At 36.6% G+C, this 11,693-nt stretch overlaps 1 protein-coding gene across 6 annotated transcripts in view; it reads right to left on the bottom strand.

The window, feature by feature from the left end:
- scaf8 (SR-related CTD-associated factor 8) overlaps window positions 1-11,693 on the bottom strand; it is a 285,626-nt gene that overhangs the window by 160,383 nt on the left and 113,550 nt on the right. For 4 of the 6 annotated variants that reach the window (XR_015758468.1, XR_015758469.1, XM_087991451.1 and 1 more), the window contains 6 exons: window positions 10,617-10,744; window positions 9,397-9,534; window positions 9,070-9,263; window positions 5,347-5,447; window positions 3,509-3,622; window positions 244-400 (listed from right to left, as the gene is read on the bottom strand). Coding sequence is in view for 4 of the 6 variants with exons in the window: in XM_087991451.1 (XP_087847577.1) it covers window positions 244-400; window positions 3,509-3,622; window positions 5,347-5,447; window positions 9,070-9,263; window positions 9,397-9,534; window positions 10,617-10,744 (832 nt within the window). In the remaining 2 variants the exon portion in view is untranslated. Of the gene's footprint in view, window positions 1-243; window positions 401-3,508; window positions 3,623-5,346; window positions 5,448-9,069; window positions 9,264-9,396; window positions 9,535-10,615; window positions 10,745-11,693 lie in introns of all 6 variants that reach the window. The other 2 variants (XM_087991450.1, XM_043696130.2) reach the window with 2 other exon arrangements.

The raw sequence follows: 11,693 nt of genomic DNA, 5'->3' as shown, positions 1-11,693 counted from the left end.
GAACTGTTACTTATATTGGAGCTACAGCTGGTCATTGAAACAATATATAAACTCAATATATATAAGCAAACAGGCTTGACAAAACAGAAAAGGGCACCATTAACAGTGGTCAAATTTAAGACTCAACATAAAACTGAAAGCCCAAGGAATAGACAATTCCTGAGACTAAAAAAAAAGCAGGGAAATTATCACATGTATCAGAGATATTTGATAATCCACTAAGGGATAATGATGGCCCCATACCACTATTAACAGTTTCCTGGTCGATCATGCCTCCCTCAGAAAAGCCTTCCAAATCATCTAATTTCAATTTTTCCCATGGAATATATGTAACGCCAAGGTCCACATCCCAAAACTGCTTATATTCAGGTTTCACACCTTTATTTAAAGCCCAAGCAATCTAAGGGAAAAAAAGATAAGATAGATTAGACAAGGATATCAAGGGATTCCAGGTATTAAAAGCACATAGTTCATCTAGATTCCTCTCTAGATTCCATCAGTATTTTTTGGTACTATTATCCTCCCTTAATTACGTATACTAAATTCATGCATTTATTACTACTTCACAAACCACTCCTGTAGTATATAAAATATTGGAGCATGATCACAGTAAATATAGATGTTTTAGGATGTAGGTTTGCTCACTGAGCTGTAGGTATTAGTTCTCGGAGCATTCTGCAGCTGTTTTATTCTGGCTTGAGGTGTTTTTATCAGCGGTTTATATTGGAGACATTTTGGCAGTACCTGTTTTCTTAAACATTCATGCAGGAAGTACAGTTGTTCGTGGGTGGAACTCTCTCGGATGGCATTCCTTTCCCATCTTTGGGCAAGTTGTAGCGTGTTGCGGCCATAGGTTTTTGCAAGGTTTGTAGCTCAGGTTGAGTTTTAGGGTGTAGGTTTGCTCGCTGAGCTGTAGGTTTGCTGTTGGTCAGCGAGCAAACCTGCACCCTAAACCTCAACCTGAGCTACAAACCTTCACAAACCTTGCATAGATATTTTTCTCCATTAATACCTCTTGATTTATAATTCCCTTTTCAGAATTTGTCAGGCAATGCAATTCAAGGGTTGTCCCAATTGTGGTGTTTGATGATCGGAAATACTTGACAGCACTGCTTTGAAATCAATAAGGTACTATGGCTGAACACTATGAGATGAATCAAACTAATCACCACCTCAGCTTATTTTTTAAATGTATAAGATTCTTACAATTCAGACATTTTTTCCCTATAATATACCAATAGGCACTTTTTAAAAGCAACTAAATTTGGAAAAGGATTGATTAAGCAATTGACTACCGTGAAACAATGCAAGTAATAAATGTTTCTGTACAGTTATACTATGTGCTTTCCAGGCATTTACAACTGAGTTGCTTGCAGGTAGTGGATTTCACAGTATAGCTACAGTGCAACAGGCCATTGAATAAATGTCTGTGAACAAGCATCTCACATAATTTCATTCTCCTGCCTTCTCCATGTAATCCTGCACATTGTTCCTGTTCAACTAGCCATAATTCCCTTTGGAATGCCTCTTGATCAATAGGGGAATCAAGAGAAGTGGGGAAAAGGGCAGGGTCATATGATCTTATGATTAAAACCATCTCCACCACAGTCTCAAGCAGTGCAGTCCAGAATCTAACCATTTGCTGCATGAATTTGTTTCCCTTCATATCACTTAAGCTTCTTTTACTAATAAATCTTGTACTTGACCCTTTCAGGAATAGGGAATATTTATTCTCTTAAATACTCTAACCAAATCTTTCATGATTTTGAATACTCCAATGAAATCACTTCTCAGCCTTAGCCTCAGCTTTTGCCAACCTATCTTAACTGGAATTTCTTATCTCTAGAACTAATCTCAAATATATACTACATTCTTACCAATGTCTGCACATGGTGCCTACAGTGTGCTACACAGAACTGGACATGATACTCTAGCTGACATTGAATTCATGTCTAACATTAAGTTCAACATTACCATCTTGCTCTTGTATTCTAGATCTCCATTAATAAAGACCAGAATATTATGTTCTTTATTAGCAGTTTTCTCAACTTGTCTTGCCAGCTTCAGTAAGTAAATTAAACACAGGTCGCTCTGTTTCTCACCCCCTTTAGAGTTGCATTATTTATTGTACATTGTCTCTTCATGGTATTCAAAGCAAATTATATCACTTCACACTTGAATTGCCACCTACCTGCTCACTTCATGAATTTATCTACATTAGAACAGAAGAAACAGCCATTTGGCCTCTCAAGCTTACCCCACCAATCAATAAGATCATGGTTGCTCTCGCTCAGGACTAAACTTCTCTTTCATGCAAGCTAATCATACCTCTCAACTCCCCGATACTTCAAATCTCTACTTACTCTTTAAAATACTTTCAATGATTTAGCCTCCAAAGTTCTCTGGGGTAGAGAATTCCAAACATTCTACCTCTGTATGAACAAATTTCTTCACATTACAATTTTAAATGGGTCTCCTCGTTCTGTAATGATGCCCACAAGTTCGCAGTTCCAACACTAATCCTCCCCCAACTCACCCACCACCATTTGTGTAACAATCTTCTCAACATCTACTCCGTCAAACCTTCTCAGAGTCTTGAATGTTTTAATAAGATCACCTCACTTATACAATTCCTGCATTCCAGAAATTCACCAAGCTTCTTATACCAGTACTTTCCAAACTTCCAAAGAATACTACCAAAAGCAGAACAGTAAGTTCATAGGAAGACCTCCACCTGCAAGTTTCCTTCCATTGGATATACTGGCCAGACTTGGAACAATACAGCCATTCCTTCATTATTTCTGGGTCAAAACTTGGAATTCCCTCGCTATAACACTGTGGGTGCATCTACACCAGATTAAGTGCAGTCATCAAAGGGAAGGGGTAAACACTACCTTCTTAAGGGTGCTGACCTTGGCAAGGGTGCTTATATCTCATGAATGGATTAAAAATGTCCCACTTTCCCACTTCCAGGACAAAGCAGTATTTAGTGACAAGAAAAATGTTAATGAAAAATATGCTACTCTTTGGAACCTGCTAATAGGAAACAAAATAAAGATCTCAAGTTACTGTTGAAGAAGGATTTCCTTTGGTCGATGCATCTTGGAAATACATTCCAACAGAGGATTTAGTATCTAAATACATTCTGCCATTCAACAAAACAAAATCTTCCTCTAATACTGATCCAAAATCTAAGAGAAAAACAATTTTTTTCTGAAATAATACATGGAACAAATCTGGAGATGGGCAGACAAATCACTGTTCATGTATTTCACTTGTACCGGCATTAGGAGTGAATGAAACTCTGCTCTGCACTCTTCCTTGTGAACAGAGACATTCCAGACCAAAAATGCACAAAAATTCTAAAGTGGTATCATTTTTAATAACTCTTTTATACAAGTATATTGTGTTTATTCAAAAAAATACAAGCCAAAGACATTGTTTTGCATTATTTTCAATTTCTGAAAATGACTTGTTTAATAGTTGTTTGTTCAGAATTTAAACTCACCTTAATAATTTTAGACCCCATTTTAAAGGATCCAGTGCTTAGTTTCTGAAGAGCACGAAAAGCATCTTGTCGATGAACCATACAAACGTATGCACATCCTCGAGGTGGTATCATCTAGAAAAGATATAACAATAACTGAAACAAACGTTTAAAACCTTCCTTCTGCATTCAATAATACTTCACATTAATAGACTAACTATGAAGTAATGGGATTAGATTAATGAAGTAGTCCCTGAAGTAGTCAGACAAAGCACCACTTAATAAAACAATTGGCAATATTGAAGTCCACAATTTAAAAGTGATAGCGAGAATGCACATACAAGATCTTGCTGGAGTATCGTGTCAAACTTCTCAGCAGCATATTTTAGAAAATGCATCCAGGTTTTAGAGTGGGTACAGAGATTTACTGGAAAGATACAGTACTGGTGTGACATAGAGCATTTAGATGAACTGGGGTTGATGTCCTTAGAACAAAAAAAACTAACAGGAGATTTTTATAGAGGGGTTTTGACAGATTAAATAATGACAAACTGTTTTCAGTGGTAGGTCAGTAAAAATACTCAGTTTAGGTAATTAGCACAAGAACCAAAGGGAATATATGGATTTTTAAAGAAAAATTACAATGATGTGGGATGCACTGTCTGAAAAGATGGTGAAAGCAGATTTATATACAACTTTCAATTCTTGAAATGGAATAATTTGCATGAAAATATAGCAGGATGAGATTAATTGGGATAGGACCTTTAAAGATCCAACGACTACTCTGTGCTGTATCATTTTGTGTTTATTTAGAACAAAAATGAGGCTACATTTCTGAATGGTGCTCAAGGAATGGATTTTCTTACTTTACCTTGATTGATGCTTATTTATTCAGTATCCTTTTAAAAAAATGTTTTGGACTCAAGATGCCTTCATCTTAGAATAGTTTGTCCATTTCTTTTAATTGAAGGTTTAGCTCAAGTACATACATTACTTTATATAATACACTAAGAATGCAGAGATCAAGGGGCAACTTTTTTTTAAAAAATTAACATTTCATATACATATCCCTAAAAACAAATAACATGTAACATTATAAAAACATAACATTTTGGTTCTGTCATCTTTTATTCTTCATTTATCAAGTTGCTCAGTTACCACTAACTCTCTGTTTTAACCAGCCGTTATGGATTCCAGCTCCAAAATACTATCAATTTATTTTCAAATCAGCTTGAACTTAGTTTGAAATTGTTCAGCCAAGCAAGAGAGAGAGAGATCAATGAAGTTTAATTTGATCAAATGTGGTAAAATCTTTGATTTTTTCAGAATCTATAGAAACAATTTGCTGAAAAGGGAAAATTTCCAGAAACATTAATCATATTAAAAGGGTTTGAACCAGATCGCAAAAATCACCAAATGCAAAATCAATTAAAGACATTAAACATTCTTACACATGTACCTATTATTTAAAAATATCTCATTCAAATTCCATACAGTGAAAAGCAACAGGTTCGAATGTACATTTGGAAAAGTACTTAGTGGTATTTTTACTTGCAAAGCATCAAGAGTCAATGAAAATATTCAAGTCTGATTTCTAAAATTGCCTCGTAATATCAATGTTGCACCACTGGTATTTCAGCATTCCTTGATTACTATAATGTTATGACTGTTGTTTCTACACTTCTACTTAAATTGGTCAGTTATAATTGATCAACAAGTGAAAATATAATCAGGCTAATGTACAAATATTAATTTCCTATCGGCTGCTTTATCTATCTTCAGAGCGCGAAACACTATTTAAAAATCAAGTACTTAAAAAGTCAAATGTTACACAAACAGTACCACAAATTAATACTTACATTTATTGATTCAATCTGGCCGAACTCCTCAAAGAGATTGGTTATATCTTGTTGTGTTGCCTTTTTGTCTACCTGACCAACCCACAGTGTAGTACTGCATACTGAAGTGCAGGTATGAAATAAACAAAGAAAAGAACTTACAAAGAAATCACAATGTACATTAAAAACTCTATAGCTTTCACTTATTATAATAGGAATGTGTAAAATAGGAGAATGAATTTTCTACACAAGCTGGAATGCAAAATAAAATCTGTGCCAGTACATGAGATTAGAAAAACAACTATTTTCATGGCCCTTCAAAGTTGCAAGGCAACTTGAGCACTTGTGTTATAGAGTACAGTCATTGTTATAGCACAGAAAATCTAGCAGCTAAAGTGATAACAACCACATCGTGTGTGTTGGTGATTATGCTGAGGGATAAACATGGCAATGGCCAAAGGAAAAAGAATTGTTAACTCAAAAGCATGATGTGCTTTTAAATTTCCTTGTGAGCAGATGGGGCTTCAGTTTAATGTCGCGCCTGAAAGAGACATCTCCAATCGCGATGCACTCTCCTAGTACAAGACTGGAAAGACTCTTCTAAGAGCTTCAGACTCAAAAACAACAGTGCTATTAATAAACCACAACTGACACCTAAAAGAAACCCTGGGCATCCACCTGGAAAATCTATGATTAATGATGGTGAATGTTCTTCCTTTAATGAGCAATCTCAAGACTGCATATTATATCTTGAATTTGGCCTAACCACTGTTTTCAATGTTTTCCTTTATTTACCTGGTCTCTTACTATCAGGGAATAATGCTGCTTAGCCTTGTGATGCAGAGCTCTCTCAATAAATGGATGTTTCCATTCTTTGTTCTTAACCCGAACTTGTAGCACTCAATCCCAACTGTGAAATGCATCCAACATTCAGTTCGCCCATTCCATTGTTATTTATTTTTGGATCATGTGGGCCATTTGTCAACCCAATAATTTTGTGTCAATGCTAAATACCATCGTCCCTCTAACTCCAAATCATTACACATACAACAACTTGTATTCAGTAACACATTTAACAGGGGCCACAAGAAAATATCAGGGCAGGTGACCAAAATCTTGGTTAAGAATTAAGACTTTAAAAAGCATTAGGGAGAAGCCATGGGACAACAGCAATGTCACTGGATTTTTAATCCAGAGTTGGAGGCTAGCACGCTGGGGACACGGGCTCAAATGTTACAAGACCAATGATAAAACGTGAACTTAAAAGACAAAGTCACAGTTAAAGTTACTCTAATGGTGAGCATGTAAACATTGTGAACTGTTGTTTTAAAAAAAAGTTCATGAATATCTTATAGGAAAATAAATCTATAACCCTGAACTGTTCTTGCCTACATGGGACTCCAAACTCAGAGCAATGTGGTGACTCTTATCTGCCCTCTGAAATGGCCTAACAAGCCTCACAGTTGTAGCAAAGCTCAGGACTGCAGCAGTTCAAGAATGCAGTTCATTACCAAATTTGTTAGAGCAAATAAGGATGGGAAATCAATGCAGTATTAGCCAGTGACGTCTACTTCCCAGAAATGAATTTTTTAAAAAAATTATATGTCTGCATGGCTCAGTTGGTAGCACTTTCAATGTCATAAGGTTATGAATTCAAGTCCCACTTAAGGACTTGAGCAGAGAAACAAGGTTACACACCATTGCAGTAATGAGTACTGTCAGAGGTGTTACGTTTCAGATGAGATATTAAAGATTAATTACAGTGTCGAAACAGGCCCTTCGGCCCAACAAGTCCACACCAACCCGCCGAAGCGCAACCCACCCATACTCCTACATTTCCCCCTCACCTAACATTACGGGCAATTTAGCATGGCCAATTCACCTGACCTGCACATCTTTGGACTGTGGGAGGAAACCCACGCAGACACGGGGAGAACGTGCAAACTCCACACAGTCCGTTGCCTGAGGCAGGAATTGAACCCGGGTCTCTGGCGCTGTGAGGCAGCAGTGCTAACCAATGTGCACAGTGGTTAGCACTGCTGCCTCACAGCGCCAGAGACCCGGGTTCAATTCCTGCCTCAGGCAACTCTGTGTGGAGTTTGCACATTCTCCCCGTGTCTGCGTGGGTTTCCTCCGGGTGCTCCGGTTTCCTCCCACATTCCAAAAATGTGCAGGTTAGGTGAATTGGCCGTGCTAAATTGCCCATAGTGTTAGGTATATTAGTCAGAGGGGAAATGGGTCTGGGTGGGTTGCGCTTTGGCGGGTCGGTGTGGATTGTTGGGCCGAAGGGCCTGTTTCCACACTGTAGGGAATCTAATCTAAAGAAAGGTCCCTAATAGCTTTTAGGTGAGTGTAAAAGATCATATTGCACTATTTTGAAAAAGAACAGAGGAGTATCTCTGCTATATGGTCAATTTGTTTTTGCTTAATAAACATCACACAATTTATGTATTTGCTGTTTGAGTGAGCTTAGATGATGCAGATGATTACACAGTTTCCTACATCACGACATTGACTATACTAAAAGAATTCAGCTGTAAAACACTTTCCAAAATGCTGCCTGTTGTAAATGTGCTACATAAATTTTGATCTTTCCTTGACAAATAGATTCTATTTCAGGATATTGTTGACAGCTGGACAGCCAGAATAGCAAGTATTGGTAAAAATAAAACTTGAACTAGAACAATTCCTTTTAGGTTTTAAACCTGTTTTCTGGAAGTGATAAACTGTAACTGGCATTGTAGAAAAAACACTTAAAAGTATAAAAAATAGATGTAAGGAGTTTGTCAAATTTATGTCAAATAACACACATTATTCCTTGTTATAAGTCACTGATATTTCTTCAGTTTACCCACTAAAATGTATTAAGTGTTGTCTTGTATAAATTGCGGGATAGTCAGTATCATGGCAAAGGTTATTTTAAACACGAGTTATTGCAGAAAATTACCCTACAAACACTCGGTGCAGGAAAATGATTAATATATATTTACTTTGCATCAAGTTATCAAGGAAGTAAAGTTTTAATGATCAAAACTAGTTTCATCTCACCATTAGCCATATAATTTGTGAGTGCCCAATGTCAATATCCATTATTCATTTCTCATACACTAATTAAAAATGCAATTAGGCATATTTGGATACCTGATAATCCATGGGTCTATTATATAAAATATTGAATAACATTGATATACAAGTGCCACACAAGATTAAGAAAACATTTAAATTATTGTCTTCTTGGTGGCAAGCTAACACCATGAAAAACTTTCAATTTGAACCCTCACAATTCTTCTCATATTATGGTTTAACATTGTGTTTCAGGACACCTTAATTATTGATCTGTTATTTACAGTACAATTTCAAAAAAACTGCAATACAGAAACAATTATCTTTACAGCTTTGCAATCCTGCTCATTTTATGTCTGCCATAAAGAATTTCATGATAAGGTGCAGGACTTTTATCATGGATAACTAGCAATGTTAGTTGACACAACTAATTGTCTGCTGTAACATGTAAACTGTTGCTATTCATTCTGTTATGGAGTTGGGATATTATGAACATAGTTAAGAAACATAGCAAGTTTCACAATCTCTCAGCTCTGTCCAAAATACTCTGTTACATGTACAGCCTGTTGCATTATAACCATCTTCGGTCCTGAAGATGCTGAATAAAAACAAAAGAAAACTTTGCTACAGTCAATTACATTCAAATACAGAAGGAAATTAATCCATTTTAAAATTACATACCACTAAGTGTTTTCGAACGGATAGGTGGTAGACCCTTTTTCTGGCGTTCCTTTTCACGCTCCCTTGCTCGTCTTTCACTGGAATAGGATCGAGACGACTTCCTTTTTCTTTCTTTTGATCTTGAGCGAGAGCGTTTCCGATGTTTGCGCTTGCGAGACCCTGAGCGGGATCTGGACCTTTTCTTTCGAGGTGATCTAATCAAAAATATACAAAATGTGAAGCTTTCAAATATTACATTTAATTCCTTATAATGTGCAAACTATGTCGAATATATTTATTTAATATTTTAAGTGAACTCCTTCAAATGAGAGTAAATAAATATCACACCTTGAACGAGATCTTGAGTGTGTCAGAGATCTTGAACGTACTAAAGGCTTTTTTTCTTCATGCTGAAAGATGTCTTCTTCAATAAGGTCCTGACCATCAGGTGCATCAATATCCATATCCTTAATAACCCATGGCATCATTAAAAACATAAATAACAATTAATTCAACGGACAACAGTATAAACCAGATTTAGTTCATATGACTCTAGATCAAATGAGATGACTGACTGCTCTAGAAATTAACACTGAATGCTCCAAATATAATGAGGGAATGCCAGGTACAACTGCATTTTCTAATTCCAAGTGCATGGAGTTTCTGGCATGCAGTATTACGAATGGGTTCCTACATCAGTTTCCACATGCTTCAAGTAGTTAACACCACATAGTACAAACAATGAAATATGCCACCTAATACTGTCAAAATACAATACTTATTGATCTACATGACCATTCTCTACATCATTTCCTTCATCCAAAATGGCGAGAAGTAGAAAAAAATAAATATTACTTAATATCAACATTTTATTACTTGGGAATATATTCACAAAGCATTCAGGCAACAATTTTCAAATTATTTGAGATCCTGGAACTTACTTCCATTGTACCAGGGAAGGTATTGCAATTGGAGGCATGGTATGTCAAACAGAACCATTGTACAGAAGGAAGCTGTGACACACCCTGCTTCAAGTCAACTTCTTTACGCATACTCTGTTTGGGGTTGGTGGAGGGAGGTGCGGTTTACAACTCGTAAACAGGTGAAGCAGAGGAAGAATAAGAACAAGGGGAGGGAAAGTTTGATTATTTAGTTAAGGACTGATATTGATGACTGCTCAAACAGCCTCCTTCTGCAAAGTAAACTTTAACAAAGATGAAATTAATGCTGAGCTCACTCGTATATATGGATTTTTAAAAACAATATATGGAGTAATAAGGCTGTTATATTTAATTTCCACTTCTTGTTTCTCCCTTGTCAAGATAAATGACATTCAATATTTCCTATACACTTGATTTGAGAGGAGCTCGTAAACACATGATGCAACCGCTCCAAGATTAATCACTTTGACAGATCTGATTTAATTTTAGTTATGGAACAAAATACAAAAACAGTTTTATTCTCTCAGATTTCAGCAAAACGTTCTAATACTTATTCATTAATATGCACATCAAAGCTGATTTCTAGAATGCGTTCAGTATGGTATTATATAAAACTGTCTTTCTACCTGTTGTTGTTGCTCAAGTGGATCCTCCACTCTGATCTCTTGCTCTTGTTGCTGATGAGTGCTGCTCTGGGAAGGGGTCACTGACTGTTCAGATCCAAAACTTACTTCCTGATTGTCCAAAGTTGCATTCTGCAAAGTAATTTAATTCATAAATTCAAATCTGAACCCTAAGCATTTTTCTGGAAAGCCCATTAGCCCTTTTAGTTATCAAAATACAGCATGTATAGATTTTCTTTGCTAGGACAAAACAAAAATGTCCAAGCATAATAATTTGCACACATATGAAACTAGCTTTATGACATCAGTATGAGTACTACTTAGTGTTATGCATTTCAAACAATTAAAGCCAAACATGCATGACTGCAATTCATCCCATGATTCTCAAATATGCATAAAAAGTCCTTCTCCCAAGTTGTAGATTGTCAGCTACAAAACAATGAATTTGATGGTCATGAAATGCACATTATGACAAGCACAAACCATTAACACTAGAATTCAAATAAACTAGTCAACAAGCACCAACTACTCTAATCAAAGTTTTCAGAGAGCTTGGGGGCCCAAAACCTTGCAATGCTGTAGCACTACCAAGTATTTATCTAAATAGTCCCAAATTGTGGTGATGATTTATGCCTGAGGCAGTGAGTTCCATATAACCTCCATCCTCTAAATGAAAAAAAATTTCCCTTAGATCCCCTCTAAGCCTCCTATCCATACATCTACAGTTGCCGCTTAGTGTTTGCTGTCATAAGGGGAAAAGGCTTTGCCCCTTTCTGTGCCCCTTAGAAACCCGAGCTTACTTAGTCTCTCTTCACAGATGAAACCTTCCAACCTCAAGCATCTGGTGCACCTCCTTCACACATTCTCCAGTGCAATCACATTCCTTCTGTAGTGACCAGAACTGCAGTCAGTATTCCAGCAGGGATCTAACCTTCCTGCTCTATTCAATGGGTCGACTAATAAAGCTAAGTGCCCCATATGCCGGTTTTACTTGATCTACCTGACCTGCTGCCTTCAAGGTTCTGCATGTCCTAAGGCACTACCATTCATTATATATTCCATGGTTTTATTATTCCTCCCG

Source organism: Chiloscyllium plagiosum, unplaced genomic scaffold, assembly GCF_037043375.1.
Source record: "Chiloscyllium plagiosum isolate Xiang-an unplaced genomic scaffold, Cpla_swu_hap1 HiC_scaffold_10, whole genome shotgun sequence".
In the NCBI taxonomy this organism is placed as follows: domain Eukaryota; kingdom Metazoa; phylum Chordata; class Chondrichthyes; order Orectolobiformes; family Hemiscylliidae; genus Chiloscyllium; species Chiloscyllium plagiosum.
This window is presented reverse-complemented; position numbering and strand designations above follow the sequence as displayed.